This window comes from Tripterygium wilfordii, chromosome 3 (genome assembly GCF_013401445.1).
Source record: "Tripterygium wilfordii isolate XIE 37 chromosome 3, ASM1340144v1, whole genome shotgun sequence".
Classification (NCBI taxonomy): Eukaryota; Viridiplantae; Streptophyta; class Magnoliopsida; order Celastrales; family Celastraceae; genus Tripterygium; species Tripterygium wilfordii.
Window position 1 is genome coordinate 9,427,576 of NC_052234.1, and position 17,504 is coordinate 9,445,079.

The window sequence follows — 17,504 nt, forward strand, 5'->3', positions numbered from 1 at the left end:
CTAACTTCACATCATTTTCAAAATTTTAATTTTACATAAATAACTTTGTTTAAAATGACATATTAATTCTTGAGTTAAAAATAAAAAATATATTTATATTTATATATTAAATCAAAAAGTACAAAGTATATACACTATAATTCTCAAAAAAAATTTGAATTTACACATCAATAAACTTTACAAAGCAATATCAATTTGATTGAAAAAAAGTAAAAGATGACAAGTCATAGAAAGATTATATGAATAAATATCAATTACAACATCTCGAAAACAACATTGTCGACAATGGAAAAAATGATTATGTTGAAAATGTAAGTTTTTTTAGGGTTTTCTTAGTTTTATGTACGATCTACGAACACCCATCATTTTTCTTCTAAAAAAAAACACAGATTGTCGTTTTTCTTTCAGAAAAACCACAAGACCCCATCGATTTTTGGAAAGAAAATCGGACCTGATTTGTTAATTTTCTATTCAACAGTTTTGAAAACAAAACCAACACATGGAATACAATTATACACACTCACTAATTCTATGTAACAATTTCTTGGTCGAAATTACAAATCCACGTAGGTGTGTGTACACGGTGAGAGTTGTTGTCTAGTAATGATGAAATCGATGAGGGAGGGGAAGGGACAATTGTGAGTTATAGTTACAATATGTGCAAACTTTATAACATTCTTCCTAATATTTTACAAATCAATGGTATTTTTTCTGTTCATCAAAATAAAATTAGTATTTTAATGGTGTGTAGATAAAATTTATCTTTGATGAAAGTCTTTGTTTTAATTTAAACCCTAAACTCATCTCCACTAGCTTGAACGCTCGACCTGAATATCTTTCACCTCTAAACCTGACGATATAACTAACGAGATAACTACTAGGTGAATGTCAAGTTTGTTATATTATTGATTAAGAATATTGACACTTGCTCGTATAATTGTATTTAATCATCGGCCAATTAGGACACAACGTTTATATAAATCTCTACCCAAATCTGCACCACAAAAGCCATCCTATCTTAGATGATTTAAAACCACAAATTTGAGTTGAACTAACAACATTTTAGAAACAGACCATTGACCCAAAGAAATAAACAATAACGAATACGTCACATAACATTGTTTTTTTTTATTCTGTAATATGTGTTGCATGAATCACTCAGGTAAGAATAAAAGACGCTCCAACTCGATATTTTTTAAAATTTAATAATCGTGCAACATCTGATTCTAGTGAAGAGTCAAATTCGACACCGTGGGCCCATACTCGTAGGATCCCAGCTTTGCTTTAGCCATTTAGACCATACACGTGGCAATGATTATTGAATCCTCCTTGTACCATTCCGGGCTTCCCATGCCCCATCTAGGGGTGTCTATTCGGTTTTCAGTTTGGTTTTTAACCATAACCGAAATGTCTTAATCAATTCGGTTATGATATTTTCGAATCCATAACCGAACCATATAATTCGGTTAACCAAACCGAAATAACCATATTTTTCGGTTCTGATCTGATCGGTTTTTGGTTTTTGAAGAAATGAAAAAGTATGAATAAATCTCAAATAGAGTGAGAAAATAGTTATGATCGATTCCAGCTTCATCTAACAAAATTTGATAAAAATTCATGATAATGATAATAAATATATTATTTCGTCACAATTAAAGAAAAATAAATTTACAAGACCGAGAGAAATAATATGATCAAGAAAAAAAAAAGAAAACATAAATGAAAATGTCTCCCCACTTTCACTTTAGCAATAATCAATTTAACTTATATGAATTTTAAAATGATAAGGTCACCATGAGTTTCAACTAATCAATCTTAATTTATAATTTATGTAATGATTAGGTTAATTGATATCTAAATTTATAATTTGTTATAAAGATATAATCAGAGTTTTAATCTAAATATGTAACTTATATATAATGTATATAATGTTTGGATAGTTATATAATATATCATATATCATATATATCATAATGTTTGGATATTTATATAAAATATATAAATATTTTTTTCGATTTTTTTGGTTATAACCGTAACCGTAACCGAAAAAACCGAACCGAAAATCAAATAACCAAGGTTATGGATCGGTTTTCGGTTTACGGATCGGTGGACACCCCTAACCCCATCCGCACTTGATTATTGTATGTACTATGCGTGGGTTTGTTGCATTATAGGGGTGGCAAAAAAACCGTTTTTAGTCGGTTCTAGATCAGACAATATCAAATATTTATGAAATATTTATATGTTCATATCTTAATTTGAATTAAATTTCAAACATACTTAATTGATAAAATCCGGGGATATGTTTAAATTTGAGTTGTCATAAATTTTGTAATCGATAAATTTTCATGGAGCCTTGCGGAACAGATTGTATTAAAATATACCTTTCAAGTTTCAAAGGACATAGGTGATCGATCGCATGGGCAGAGTAGCTTCGTTCGAGATGCCTTTCACCCAAGAAGAGAATCAGTATTGAAGCAAGTTTCAAAAAGACTCACCAAGTCACTACACATCCAAGGGAACGACGAAGAAGACAAATACGTAGATGACAGATTGGGACAACGAAGATGCAAGGAAAGCCACCACCATAAATGCATCATTGTATGTTTCTCTCTCAGTCCAGCTTTAGAACTGTGGGAGGTGAAATGATAAAGAGTCTCAAACGAATTAGTAAATTAGGGTTTAAAAAAATTGGGTTGAAAAGAATAAGATGGCTTGCTGGCCCATTAATTTTTTTAAAAGCTCTCACATAATCATATGGTAATGTTCGGATTACTAAACCCGAACTCTATTTTAAATCGGGTAATATTTTTATATTTGAACTTGAATTTTGAACATACAATTTATGTACAAATTTGGTTTTATTTAAATTGAACAAATTCGATCATCAGAGCCAGACATAGTTTTGCCATGCCCACTTGAATAATCTTGTGCACACAATCATTAGTGACCACCCGACCAACATGTGAGTTGATTCTTCATAATATAATTTGTAAGTATTTCAATGAAAGAGAGAGGAAAAAAAAAAGATAGCTTAAATTTTGTAATGGATATATAATAACATACAAACCACGAAATTATAAATTATAAAAAGTTGTAGAAAAAAAAAAAGAATCTAAAGATCTATTTGGATCGAGAGATTCGGAGGAAGAGAAGAGAATGAAAAATAATCCTCCTCACAATTTTATTTGTTTCGATAGTTTAGAAAAATTAGAGGGAGGAATTTTTAGAGAATTGATGGGAGGTTTTCATCAAATTTTTGCCAAAATGATTCTTTTCCAAAATGGGGACATTTGAAGGGGAGGGTGGGAGAATTAAGTTATATATATATATACGTTAAAAAAGTTATTTTACCATTTTATATAATACTTTAACATAAAAATAATGATGAATTAGCCTAATTTTTTTCATTTATTTTCTTTTCCTGATGTCTATCCAAACAAGAGAAATAACAAATTATTTATTTATTTTATCTATCCAAGGGAAAATACTCTCTCTATCATATATTATATTCCATTAATCTAAATCCCTTAATACAAACACACTCTGAGTATCTATTTCGTACCATTAACTCATTAAACACAAATTGAGTGCAATTCATAGTGTTCCGTGAGTAAACTTGTTGATTAAATTACACTAGTACATGCCAACTTCAATGTCTATCCTATGCATTTTTTGTGACCAAGAAGACCCTAGCTCAACAGTCACTTTGTAACTCTTGAATCAATTTTAAATCCGAGATGATCACTTTTTTCCCTGTCAATTCTGTCTATTTAAAAGGGAAAAAAAGTTACTTTTGATTTTTTTTTTTTTGTATTTTCGTCGTTTTCACACGTTGCCGCAAAAATACATTGGCGGTTTGCGGTGGCATGTCATGACGCAAGACTTTCAGCGTAGCACAATCGAGAAGGTAGAAGTCCGAGTCCTACCTGGGTCGTTGCCGCCTAGACGGAGCCCAGGAAAGAGAAAGGCCCATTAACGACGCCACAAATACCTTTTAGGCCTTTTGTACTGTAATAAATTCGAATAGAAAAGAAAGAAAACAAGAGTGAGATCGTCAAATATTGTTCTTCCCTCAAGAAATTCAAGAGCCCCAACTGGCTTTCTCTCCCCCAGATCATCTCAGTTCATCGCGTTTCGCGTTCGGGGCTTCCGGTTTTTCGCCTATTGGGTTCGATAAAGGTAATTACAGTGTTCTATTTAAATTGTTTTGCGTTTGGAGGATTGGTTTTCTCGGTGGATGTACGTTTTTTTGGGATTTTTTTATTACGATTGGAGTTTCTCATATATGCCATGTAGCTTTTCGTGTCTGCTTATTTGTTTAAATTGTTTATATTCAACAAGATTTTATTTCCTCTCGTGTTTTTGTTGATTCTTAATTTTGTAAATTAGGTTTGCAATTTGTGGTTTGATGTTAAATATTTTTTTTAGGAGAATCCTTTTTTTTTTTTTTTAAGTTTTCGCCATCTAGGAAAGCTCTTGAGATTGGCGTATATGTCAATTAATAATCATAACTGTTGTGGTCGGATTTGGTAATTTTGATTTTAGTGGAAATATGCATACTGAGGTAGGTTTGGGCTTGTGTGCAATGCGCATCAGATGGACATGGTAATATGTTAAGAGGGATCGTTGGTTGGTTAATTGTTTAGGATTCTCTCGGCTTATCTTTGACTGAATGTATTGTTGGACAGGGGGCATGAAGGAACAATAATTTTTGTCTGTGGTGTTAGTTGAATATTTCAGTTATGAGTCTCTTTTGATTGTATAATGAAATCTAAGTTTATTTAATTTTATAGTAGTTCCCTTCTCTGTCAGAGAAAAAAGTAGCAAGCTATATTGATTGTGTCTTCTTCATAGTTTATCACTCATTTGGTTGGGAGTGTAGAAATAGTTGCTGTACGAATAGATTTCTTTTTTATTTTTGTGTTTGGTAATTTGTTTTGTGTTTTTAAAAACTCCAAACATACTAGTAATGCATATCAAAACTGTATTTATTAAGCATATCTTTGGTTCAACGTTGCTTAGGATTCCTGCTTGGGGATGGGCTTGTTTCACATCTTGTGCAGTTACTTTTTATGATCAATATTGTGGATGTTGTGGTAACTTATTGGATGATTGCACCTATTTCTGATTGTGTTTGTGCATACTATGAAAGGATTTTTGCATTATCAAGTTTCTTGCTCTTATTCTTACCTTACGCTGTGTTTTTTATTGTATGCTCAAGCACTGTTTCTTTGCAGGTCTCATTGTCAAAATTTGAAGCTCAAGCTTCGGTAGTGTGAAGTGTTGTTGACATTTTTGTCATGGATGATGACAGTTCCAATGAATAATTACTTGGATCTTTCATCTAGTGAGCGTGTTCAAAGTCTTTTCCACAAGGTATGTCAGTTGAATATGTGTGAAGTTGTCATGTGCTCTTTTATCATCCAGGTTGTTTTAACTTATGCATGGATGTTTGGCTTTGTTGTTTGAGGAGTAATAGACTCGGGCTTTTCCTAATTATTTGATACGAAATTCATCATTTTTTGAAAACTTTATCAATTATAATATGAGAGCCTTGTGCATGAGAATTGTTTACCTTTTACCCGTGTTTGGGGTTTGAACATGTTACATCTAAGTTACAACTTAACAACTGGGTCACATGTTCGCCTGTTAATAAAAAAGAAATATGTGGTGTAAATACATATCATATGTAAGCAATTTCATTTCAATTTAAAGAATGCGCTTTTTGTTGTTTTAGACTTTTAGTGGATATCTCTCACAGTTGAGATATATCTGATTAAGTTGTATATTTCTCCTTCGGTTGAGATATTTCTAATTAAATTGTTAAAGGGTTAGTGCATTTGTAACATAGGGTATTCATTGGGCCTTCTATTGGACATGGAGCATCTTTTAGCTTCAGGCATACTCTGTTTAGAATCATTATTGACATTTTATTGGTTTGACTCCCTTTTTTTTTGCCCCCATAGAATGTTGAGTTGGAGAATAGCCGCAAAAAGGCTGCGCAGGCCAGGATTCCCTTTGATCCTAATGTCTGGCAACAAATTCGAGAAAACTATGAAGCCATTATCCTTGAAGATCACGTCTTTGCTGAACAACATGAAGTAGAATATGCTTTGTGGCAGTTGCATTATCGGCGAATTGAGGAGCTTCGAGCACACCTCAATGCCGCTCGTGCTTCATCTCATTCAGACATGCCTCAAGGTGGGAAAGTATCTAGTCGACCTGAACGAGTTACTAAAATTCGTTCACAGTTCAAAGCCTTTCTTTCTGAGGCAACTGGCTTTTATCATGATCTGATGTTGAAAATTAGAACCAAGTATGGTCTGCCTCTTGATTTCTTCTCTGATGGTCCTGAGAGCCGGAATGTTGTGTCTAGAGATGGAAATAAATCAACCGAGATGAAGAAAGGAATGATTTCCTGCCATCGTTGTCTGATTTACCTGGGTGACCTTTCTCGTTATAAAGGTTTATATGGGGAAGGTGAGTCTAAAACCAGAGATTTTGCTGCAGCATCAAGTTACTATATGCAAGCTGCTTCCCTTTGTCCTTCAAGTGGCAATCCTCATCATCAGGTACTTTTTTCGAACCACTGGTGGCTTGAGTGAGTTTTACATTATGGTTTTGCAGACTTTAGAGATTTGGTTTAGTTTCATATTTAACTATATCGTTTTCTTGCTGTGAAAACCTTTCATCTTGTTCACAGCTTGCAATACTGGCTTCCTATTCAGGGGATGAATTGGTGGCAATATACCACTACTTTAGGAGTTTGGCAGTTGATAACCCTTTTTCAACTGCCAGGGACAACTTAATTATTGCATTTGAGAAGGTATAGCTACACATACATTATTTCTAGATGTCAAGTTGAATGGGTTCTTACTTTTATTGTGCATTGGAAAATCTTGTTTGTTAGATCTCTAGATACTTATTCTGTTGAATGGAAAATAAAATAATTAGTAGAAACTTGGCGATTCAATGTTATAGATCTACCTCATAACTTTGTCTTTTCTTTTTTTGGGTAGAATCGTCAGAGTTTTTTGCAGCTTCTTGAGAGTGCAAAAGCTTCATCAGTTAGGAATGCACCGGTGAGAATGAATGGAAGAGGGAGAGGGAGAGGGAGAGGGAGAGGGAGAGGAAGTGGAAGAGGAAGAGGTGCGGTGATTTCAGTGAAAGATGATAAAATGGGAGCAAGTACTGTTAAGGAAAATCCATCTAATATGCCTGAAATTCTTAAAGCCTTCAGCACTTGTTTTGTTCGACTAAATGGTATTCTGTTTACTCGCACAAGGTATTTAGCATACAACATTGATAGTTTTTGATATATTTAGACATTATTTTGTGATAATGTGATATTCACTGTTTCTGTGTTCTTTTTTGTCCCAGCTTGGAGAAGTTCGTGGAGGTTTTGTCTGTGGTGAGAGGAGATCTGCTTAAACTTCTCTCATCGGGGTCGGAAGAAAAGTGTAATTTTGGTTCTGGTGCTTCAGATAATGGTCTTATGATTGTTAGGCTTGTAGCCATTCTTATTTTCACTGCTTACAATGCAAATCGGGAAACTGAGAATCAGTCATATGCTGAGATTTTACAATGCTCAGTTCTGCTTCAAAATGCCTGTACTGCTATTTTTGAGGTCATGGGGCTCATTGTTGAGAGATGCATGCAACTTCAGGATCCTTTGACAAGCTTTCTTTTGCCTGGTGTGCTGATCTTTCTGGAGTGGTTGGCTTGTCAACCAGATATTGCAGCTGGCAGTGAAGTTGAGGAAAAGCAAGCTACTGCTAGATCATTCTTCTGGAAGAGTTGCGTCTCTCTTTTGAATAAGCTTCTGACAAGTGGGCTCATGTCAATTAATGAGGACAAGGATGATGCATTTTTTTCCAACATGAGCACCTATAATGAATGTGAAACCACAAATCGGCATGCACTATGGGAGGACTTTGAATTGAGAGGATTTGTGCCTCTTGTTCCGGCACAACTAATTCTTGACTTTTCAAGGAAGCAGTCTTCTGAAAATGATGGTGGAGATGGAGAGATAAGAGCTCGACTTCAGAGGATTGTCGCGGCTGGGAAGTCTCTTGCCAGTGTGGTCCATGTTGGGAAGCTGGGCATGTATTTTGATTTAAGAGTGAAGAGATTTGCAATTGGCGTTGAGCCGCAATCAGGAAAGGACTTTGATTTTGTGTTGTCTAGTTCTTGTGAAATGTCCGCATGTGATAGGGTGATTAAGATTGAACATATTGGCGAGCTTGAACATATTGGTGAGCAGAAATTGGGTACGGAAGATTTACAGCTGAAGTCGCAGTTATATACAGAAATGGAAGAGGAAGACGAGGTCATTGTTTTTAAGCCTTCTACGATAGATAAGCGTGTTGATTTTGATGGCTCCAAGCTGTCTTCTGCTGAGGTTTTTGGGCCTGGTGGTATTTCTTCACAGGGTGATTTGGAAAGCTGTGTTGCATCGGTGTCAGCCTCACAAGATGGTTTTGTAGTGCTGAATGATTTAAGCTCAAAGGCACCCATATCTAGTGCGACCATTCCCCAGTTTGTGCCATCGCTGAATAGTTTCCACACGGGGTCCTCTATGTCTCTTGCTGCTCCTCAGGATGTTCAATTGCTAAATACTATTGATACAAGCTTGAGGGTTCCAGCGTCTCTTGCTAACCTCTCCCAGCATGTGCAACCAATCCAACCAAGTGCTTCGAAGTGGCTGCTGGAATCTGAAAATTCCATTGCCAATGGATTGAGAGAATTGAATTTAGTGGAGAATGGGCTTGTTACAAAACCTCGATTGCAAGAAAGCTTTGGAGTTTCGCAGCCAGCTGCACTTCCGTTCCCGTTCCCACATGCTGTGAATGACAGTTCTGGAAAGGCACATCCCATTCAGGTTTCTGATACTGTTATACCTTCTAAATTAGATTCAGTCGTGCCTCTCGGAGCCAACTTTAATAGTCTTACGTCTTCGGCTTTGCCAGCAAATAAAACAAAAAATCCAGTTAGCCGACCATCACGACATGTTGGTCCTCCTCCTGGATTTAACCCTGTTCCCCCAAAATCTGCATGTGTGTCCTTCTCTGACATTGGTTTGAATGATAATTTAAAAGCGGATGGTTATAGTTGGCTAGATGGATATCAGTTGCCATCATCCACAAAAGTCAGTGGGGGTACCAATTCCAGCAGTCTTTCGACTCAATCCCACCATCATGTGACAGTGGGCAGCAGTCCGACTGGGGCAACAAGCTTCCCATTTCCTGGAAAACAGTTTTGGTCTTTGCAAGCTCAATCAGAAAGTCATAGAAGTGTTCAGGACTATCAGGTTCTTGATCATCTGAAACTTTACCAGGAGCAGCAGCTGGAACAGCAGTTACTTAAGAAAGTAAATCGCCAATCTGGTCAACCGCCAGAGCATTATTGGGGACAGCTTCCTCGGGAAGGTCGTTTCTTTGTGTGAGATCACCATGGAGGATGATGGTATGTCTGTTATTATTTCCATTTTCAGCTTTTTAGACCAATTAATGTTGCTGGATATTCGAAGATGATGTTAACTGGTAATGTCTTCTTTTCTTTCACATATATATATGCGCGCACAGTTTATTGTCTTACTCGTTTGTCTTTTATGTGTTCATCAAGAATCTTCTGCTGTGAACATCCTGTGGCATGACGCGGCTAAGTCTAGTCTCTGCCTTTGCCTGCCAATGCCATTTCAATTTCCTGGAGCATGGGTTATCTCAGTGTGTTGCGAGCACCTGCATTTGAGCAGGTATCTATCTGTGCAATTTGTCACCCCCATATACGTAGTTTTGCTTTATTCGTTTAATGCTGGGGCTTCTTTCCCGTAGGCAAAGTTGCTTGCTATACTTGAATGCTGCCATGATCTTCCATTTATATGCTTGTGCTGAATAAATTCCTTTGTTTTGATGCAGCTTGTGAGCTAAATTCCTTTGTTTTGATACAGCTTTTGTGAGCTCTCCGGTCCTGCAGAATGGTGATCACTGGTGGAGAAGTGCAAGATATTTGATGATGAATCACATTCTGGGTTGTAGATGGGGTTGGCACGTAATGCGACTCGATGTGTTGGATGTCCATGGACCAGTTGAAGCCAGGTGGAATGAATGAATGATGAGAAAGTGTGCAGCTATTAAGGGATATTGGTCTACTTAATCCATTGGGTTTTGTGATATAGCTAGGGTAATAAAAGGAGTTTGGTAGTCCGGATACTTTTGGCAATTCCAGATATTACTGTTTTAGTCTATTGTATTGACTTGCTGCAAAAGTTTAATGTGTGAGCTTGAGATGGACTCGTATCTTTTTATTTTAATTTTGGAAGCATTGGCTGTTTTACATTGGAGTGTTTGCTTATTAATAAGACAGTTTCATGGTCATTCAGAATTAAGGGATTAATCCATTTTGTTCTCCTTTTTCTTCCCTTGGTAGGCTGGTCGAGAGTGAATCCTTTGCCGTCTTTTTTTTTTCCCGTATGATAGTTTTGACGATGGATATAATTTGTTAAACTACTTTTATATTGTCGAATCCAAAATGTACGAGGTGCAGGCACAAGTGAACAATATCCATTGGGTGGAACCAAGTTTGTCACCATGTTCTGTTCAAATGAAACACAGAAACAGCACTCAGAATTGATAGCTTGGTCAGCCTGATAGCTTCCTGTCAGCTATGATTCCTCAAGTTTCACATGATAGTAGAGAAATATGAAAAGGATTCCATAAAAACCATATAAACAACCTTACCAGTTACCATAAACAAAATATGACGAGCAAGAGTTTAAAGTAGAGAACAATAAGGCACACGGCCTATTAAGTTCACACAACACAACGTTGAAGCACAAGTCATCCAGATTAACTGGAAAATAAAAACATTTTAAACAGCATAATGCGTATCTGCTCGCATATTTATTACCATTTGACATCACAAGTTCAACTTCACATGAACCAACCTTTTTCCATTAAAATTCCAAATTTGATCCTCCTCAAGGCAGGCGCACAAGCTGCCCTGATGACTCTTACCTTTGGTACTCCTTTGCCCATAACTGCAATTATTGACTAGTAGGGGGTTATGCCATTCTCCCCCGACATGCCTTCACCTCTCATTTAAGTAAAGAATCTTGTTTCTTTTCATTTCGCCAGGTAGCAAACATTGACAATTGCCCAATGCTTCCAAAACACTATGTGGGCGATCAACCCATTCAGAAAGGCGATGTATCATCGTAAGTGCCACATTTTCAAGCTCTAACCAGATCACAACCACCATTCACAGCGACTGGAAAGCTCAGCAAAAGCTGTATGATGAGGAAATTATTCACCAAATCATAAGAAATGATATATATATATATATATATAACAATTAAGTAAATGCACTTAGTGACTTGTTGCACATATTAATTTATTCAAAACGTTGCCATACTATTTTCTAAAGATTCTCAAATTTGCACCTGCTATGTTAAAACACCGGTAAAAAAAATTAAAATCTAATGAGAACTTCTCACAATCATCTTTGACTATCCATGTCTCTCAATCTGTCAATCATAACAAGTACGTGGACAGCATAAAGTGTTACATAGCTAATTTCACAAGATCAAGCTGCTTCTAAGCCTCTTACATCCATATGAGCATAATATCAGAAAAATTCAACCTTGATGGATGGTCGGCATATCTGCTACTTAGACCCAACTTAACACACACACATATCCAAATCTATCAATTCATTTGAAAATACAGATGTTCAATGAAATAAAAGTATACTAGACAAATCACTACCCTAATAAACACACATGCATGAAAACTGCAGACAGTATCCTAAATTTAAAAAAGAAGAAGAAAAAAGACAAGTTTTGTATAGAACAACATAATTGAGCAGATAAAGAAAGATACCAATTTGGACGCAGGTGCCCGCAAGACCAAGATTATCCAACAAAAATTACTTAATATTGGCAGGGCTGCAAAGGCAAAGACTGAATCAGGTCGTGCCAGTTTGCAGGATCTTCAATGCAAAAGATTCTAAAAAAATGAAAGATGGATTAGCAAAATTAATTGAAGGACAAAAAAAGAATACTTACATAGCAGAGAATCAGTTATAATTACAAGCAGAAAATGGAGACTTGTGAAAACTAACCATCTATATCCTCATAATGATTTCACACAAAGAAACGACCTTCCCGAGGAGGAACTCCCTTAAACTGCTCTGGCAGCGGCATAGGTTGCTGCATTGGTTTGCCAAGTTGTTGTTGCTGCAGCTCATGGTATAGCTTCAGATGATCAGGAACCCGGTACTCCTGCTGAATTCTATGGTTTTCCATTTGAGGTTGCATTGTTGGGACTTGTTTTCCAGGGAACGGAAAGCTTGACCCCATGCTGTTGGTCACATTAGCATGAAGGTATGATTGAGCTGTGTGATTGGTAGTATTTGTAAACCCCATGCCTTTTGTTGATGATGGCAGTTGATATCCATCTAGCCAGCTATAATCATCCATCCGCATATTACCATCCACAATACCAGACAGGGACTCATTTACAGGTTTTGGGGGAACATGGCTAAATCCAGGTGGAGGACCAACACGACGAGCTGGACGGCCCACAGGATTCTTTCTGGCAACTACTGGCAAGGCTGATGACGACTTCACATGCAGACCATCAAAACTTTGTTCTGAAGGCATGACAGAATCAAGTTTAGAAGGTATTATAGAATCAGAAACTTGACCAGAAAACGCATGGCGAGAAATGAGATCCATAGAGAGCGGGAGAGGAAGAGAATCTATAGCAGGCTGCATAACTCCAACATATTCTTGCAACCTATGCTTCACGACAAGCCCATTCTCCAACAAATTCAAATTGTTTAACCCATTTGCAACAGAAACTTCAGACTCCCTCTGCCACTTTGAAGTGCTAGGTTGGATTGGTTTCAAAGGCAATGGAATAGTAGAAAGAGATGCCGTTGGCCACCCGTTTGTATCAAAAGCATTCATCATGAAACTACCATTATGGGGGGCTGAAATGGTACCAACAGAACTTCCAATATCACTCTGTGAAGCATTAGAAGAACTTCCGTGAATCTCAGAATGCAACAAGCCAACGCAATCAGCTTGCTTATCACTCACAGTGGGTTTGAAAACAATGACCTCGTCCTCTTCTTCTCCATCCATGTGTAACTGCGACTTCGACTGTAAAAGTCCCAATCCCACTTTCTGCTTACCTGAATGTTCTTCTGCCAAACCATTTGAAACAGGAGCTTCAAAAGAATCAATCAGCTCATAATCAGCTATTTCAGGCTCAACACCAACAGAAAATTTCTTCCCCCTTGAATCAAAGTACATGCTTTGCTGCCCAACCCGAACAACGCTTATAAGAGCCTTTCCAGCTGATATAATCCTCTGAAGACGAGCTCTCTTTGCCTTTCCACTACCATCACTTCCAAGGGATTGCTTCCTCGAAAAATCAAGAATTGATTGCGCAGGAGCAAGGGGAACGAATCCTCTTAATTCAAAGTCCTCCCATAATGCAAGCCGATTCGAAGTTTCACTCTCATCATATCTGCTCATGTTGAAAAAACATGTTTCATCTTTGTCCTCCTCAATTGAAATGGCTGTATTGGACAAGAGTTTATTCATTAGTATGATACAGTTGTTCCAAAAAAATGATCGTGCAGCAGCTTGCTTTTCATCTACTTCACTTCCAGCTGCAAAATCTGGATGACATGCTAACCAGTCCATAAATATCAGCACACCAGGCAATAGAGAGCTTCCAGAAGCATCATGCAGTTGTAGACATCTCTTGACGATGAGCCCCGTAAACTCAAAGACGAAAGTAAAAGCATTCTTAAGTAGAACCGATCGTTGTAAAATGTCAGCGTAGGATTGATTCTCAACTTCTCGATTCACGTTATGCACTGTGAATATGACAATGGCTATGAGCCTAACAATGAGAACTCCAACGTCTGCAGCACCTGAACCAAATTTGTAGTTTTCTTCAGGCCCCGACGAGAGAAGCTCAATCAAATCACCTCTAACCATAGAGAACACTTCTCCAAAAGTCTCCAAGCTGGGAAAAAATAAAATTAATATGGTAAAAATGACCATGCCTACAAGATATTGACCACAGTTAAATGTCAAGGTGAGGTACCTTGTGCGTGTAAAGAGGATGCCATTTAGTCGCACAAATCGAATGCTGAAAGCTTTAAAATCTTCAGGTGTACAAGACGAATTTTGCTTCACAGAACTAGCTTCCATTTTACTATCGTTCAAGGTTGTTGTTCCAACTTTTCCTCTTTCTTTCACATTCATTTGCATTGGTGCACTCTTTACTGATGTACCATTGGCATCACCCACAAGTTGGGAAAAGCTCTGACGATTCTGTTAAAAATGTACACTGTGATGTCATACATAAATCATGTAAACACCATAATTTATCGCAAACCATAACTTTGCCACAAAATAAATTTCAGGAGTACCTGCTGTTCAAAAACAAAGCCATGAACAATGGCAAAAGGCATACGAAAATCAAGAGTTAATTTGCAAAGTCATAATTAAAGAAAAATTACCTTTTCAAATGCGACTATTAAGTTATCTCTAGCAGTTGAAAATGGGTTATCAACTGCCAGACTCCGGAAGTAGCGATATATTGCCAACAATTCATCCCCAGAGTAGGAAGCCACTATCGCAAGCTGATGATAAGGAAAAAAAAAGAGTTCACATAAATTAAAATCAAATAAATATAATAGGAAGGCTAGAGGAATGCCAAACAGGTTAAGCAAGATCATCCATTATTAGTCAAATAGAAAACCTGGTGATGAGGATTGCCACTTGAAGGCCAAAGTGAGCAAGCTTGCATATAGTAAGTTGATGCCGCTGCAAAATCTCTAGTCTTTGAATCACCTTCCCCATATAAACCTTTATAACGCGAAAGATCACCCAAGTAAATTAGACAACGGTGACAAGAAACGAGCCCTTTCTTTGTCTCGGCAGATTTATTTCCATCTTTAGAGAGAACAATCTGAGTCTCTGGACCATCAGAGAAATATCCCAGAGGTAAACCATACTTTGATCTGATTTTGAGCATAAGATCATGATAAAATCCTGTAGCTTCAGAAAGAAAGTTCTTAAACTGGGAACGAATTTTAGCAACTCGCTCAGGTCGTGCGGAAACTTTCCCGCCCTGAGATGTGGCTGAACCAGTTGGAGCAAGAGCAGCATTGAAGTGTCCTCGTAGCTCCTCAATCCGGCGGTAATGCAACTGCCACAAAACATACTCTATTTCATGTTGTTCAGCAAAAGCATGATCTTCAAGGATAATTGCTTCATAATTTTCTCGCATCTGTTGCCAGGCATTAGGATCTGATGGAATTTTGGACTGGGCCGACCTTCGACGCTTACTCTCCAACTCAACATTCTAAAAAGAGAGTAAAAAAGAAAAATGTGATACATATGATTTTCTCTTAGCCGATTTTTTCCCCTTTATGGTCTTTTGGTAGGGGAGAGGGTACAATTTTTATTTCAATGACTTTTTAACTTTTGTATTTCAGATAAGAGAGACCATATCTGGGATTCTGGATACAATGAAAATAAAATGGGAACAGAAACTAATAATCTAGTAATCTACACACTAATGCCACACATCAGATATACTTGTGTCTACAATTCTACATACCTTGTACATATAACCCAGTCACAATCACTAGATTTCAAGTTTCCAACATATAGAACACATTTTAAGACTTGGTTAAAGTGTCATACCATCCACTACTCAATACATGATTCAGAGGACCATAGAAACTAGCCATCTATGCAACTTAATAAAACAGAAAATATAAACCAAAAAAAAATTGAAACACAGATATCTAGTATCTAAATACCTTGTTGTAAAGGCGTTGAGCACGCTCTCTTGATGAAAGATCAGCTGAATTGTCCATCTTTGTCGTCATCGTCTATAGAAATACACGTCATGAAGCTCCTCCATGAAGAAAGTAGTTTTGTTTGCAATATGTAGCATTTGACCTGTAAACAACTGCAGAGCATAAGGCCGCCAACTGATTTTGTATGCTTAAAAGAAAACGAGATGAGCTTATTATGTGACAATATGAAGTATGACAAAATCCTATGTAGATAATTGAAGAACTTCAAACAAACTTATGGTACTTCTAAGCAAGTATATCACTGGATTAAAATTGAGGTCACCATACGCTTAAGAATGTACTCCTAAAGCACATCAACAGAGAATTTCTAATAACATTCCAAGCAACATCACTTACAAGTACCAACATCTTCCCAAAGGGGGCATTTATGTTTCAAAATTAGAAAACTCAACCTCTTCCATCTTAGTAAAAATCAAAAGACAGCAACCTTTTAAGATCTAAAATATATCATAAAAACAGAGAGCTTGACGCATTGTTAAGAGTTCTCCACAGCCATTAAACGTGGAGGTAACTAACATCAAGAATGTCCATAACACTTTCCAAAAACCAAACCAAATGTTCATACTACTAGCAATTCTTCAGTAAACCAATAAAATTTCACAATCAATTCGATATAAGGTACGGCAGTGCCCCTATAACAACAGAAATGCCCACGAGACATTCCCTTTTTGTATCCATATAAACGGCACTCGATCAGCTTTCTAGCACTGCCAAAAATATCAAAATCCAACTTTTAAATCACTATGCATATGATAAACATTAGGTTCAACATAATCGAGTTCAACATTAATGAACCCTACTCGCAAAAATTAGAGTCAACGAGCTCAAGAAAAAGCTCAGAACGATCAGAAAACAGTAGTGCGAGCAATTAAAAGAAAATCAATCGAGCACCGAAACAGAATCCCCAAACCCTTACAAAACATCACCTAAAAGGCTAAAACCTACCAAAAAAAAAAAGAAAGCAAATTCGAAAAAGAGACAAAAGCATACTCGTAGCCAATCAGATCGGCGAGGATCAAGCGGTGGAATCGCGAATCCCGAAGAATGGCGAGAAAGCGGAGAGCACGAGAGAAATTCGGAGAGATTGATGATGCTCTAGGGTTTGATGCAATTGAGATCAAATTCGGATTTGCGTCCTTTGACAGTTTGACGTGTGGGCGTCGTAGTCGTTGATAAGTTTTTTTTTGGACTTTGGTCCGACTTGTATTATACCTTCCTTTTTCTTTCTTTCCCTTTTTTTCCCCCTTTTTTTTTTTTATTTTTTCCTTTTGGGAGACCACTTGTATCATACAAAATATTAAAACATTCTTTTTTCTATTTAACAAAAATATTAAATATGTATAAATTTTTTTTATTTTGAGCTTAGATTTTTCCATTTTAATTTTTTAATATCTATGACTAGAAGTATGTGTAAATAGTTCTTTTAGACATCTCATAAAAATGGGATCATATACATATAACTAGGAGCTCATTCCTTAAAAATATGCTTCAATACACTAGAGCCACTAATTGGAGACTTGGAGTAATAAAGATGGTGTGTATCACCCAGGTGATCAGAGTTCGAATCCACCCTCCCCGTTCAAAAAAAA

General features: G+C 36.8%; 2 protein-coding genes across 7 annotated transcripts; one reads left to right on the top strand and one right to left on the bottom strand.

Moving 5' to 3' along the window:
• The first annotated feature begins 3,889 nt into the window (after positions 1-3,889).
• LOC119991689 (protein SMG7-like) lies at positions 3,890-10,386 on the top strand. 3 transcript variants are annotated; one of them, XM_038838102.1, is made up of 8 exons: positions 3,890-4,182; positions 5,225-5,379; positions 5,970-6,575; positions 6,707-6,829; positions 7,023-7,288; positions 7,384-9,468; positions 9,628-9,757; positions 9,953-10,386. In XM_038838102.1, exons 2-6 carry the CDS (start codon positions 5,308-5,310, stop codon positions 9,446-9,448), a joined length of 3,132 nt encoding a protein of 1,043 aa, XP_038694030.1. In that variant the 5' UTR covers positions 3,890-4,182; positions 5,225-5,307; the 3' UTR covers positions 9,449-9,468; positions 9,628-9,757; positions 9,953-10,386. The 3 variants fall into 3 exon arrangements, with proteins under 3 accessions (XP_038694030.1, XP_038694037.1, XP_038694021.1); XM_038838109.1 differs by having other exon boundaries at positions 5,241-5,379; positions 9,921-10,386; XM_038838093.1 differs by having other exon boundaries at positions 5,241-5,379.
• Positions 10,387-10,723: 337 nt separating this feature from the next.
• LOC119990144 (protein SMG7-like) lies at positions 10,724-17,096 on the bottom strand. 4 transcript variants are annotated; one of them, XM_038835994.1, is made up of 8 exons: positions 16,906-17,096; positions 15,856-15,997; positions 14,787-15,392; positions 14,545-14,667; positions 14,127-14,356; positions 12,124-14,045; positions 11,883-12,008; positions 10,724-11,290 (listed from the first exon to the last, which is right to left on the bottom strand). In XM_038835994.1, exons 2-6 carry the CDS (start codon positions 15,922-15,924, stop codon positions 12,146-12,148), a joined length of 2,928 nt encoding a protein of 975 aa, XP_038691922.1. In that variant the 5' UTR covers positions 15,925-15,997; positions 16,906-17,096; the 3' UTR covers positions 10,724-11,290; positions 11,883-12,008; positions 12,124-12,145. The 4 variants fall into 4 exon arrangements, with proteins under 4 accessions (XP_038691922.1, XP_038691930.1, XP_038691918.1 ...); XM_038836002.1 differs by having other exon boundaries at positions 11,883-11,947; positions 15,856-16,007; XM_038835990.1 differs by having other exon boundaries at positions 15,856-16,007.
• Between the last annotated feature and the right edge of the window lie 408 nt (positions 17,097-17,504).

Bases quoted from the DNA above. Each gene is read 5' to 3' on its own strand.
- LOC119990144 (XM_038835994.1), bottom strand. From the start codon at position 15,924: ATGACGACAAAGATGGACAATTCAGCTGATCTTTCATCAAGAGAGCGT. The intron at 14,668-14,786 runs GTTTTCTATTTG...CCTTATCATCAG, and splicing joins GTGGCAATCCTCATCACCAG to CTTGCGATAGTGGCTTCCTA. The intron at 14,357-14,544 runs GTAATTTTTCTT...CATTTTTAACAG, and splicing joins TAATAGTCGCATTTGAAAAG to AATCGTCAGAGCTTTTCCCA.
- LOC119991689 (XM_038838102.1), top strand. From the start codon at position 5,308: ATGATGACAGTTCCAATGAATAATTACTTGGATCTTTCATCTAGTGAG. The intron at 6,576-6,706 runs GTACTTTTTTCG...TCTTGTTCACAG, and splicing joins GTGGCAATCCTCATCATCAG to CTTGCAATACTGGCTTCCTA. The intron at 7,289-7,383 runs GTATTTAGCATA...TTTTTGTCCCAG, and splicing joins ATTCTGTTTACTCGCACAAG to CTTGGAGAAGTTCGTGGAGG.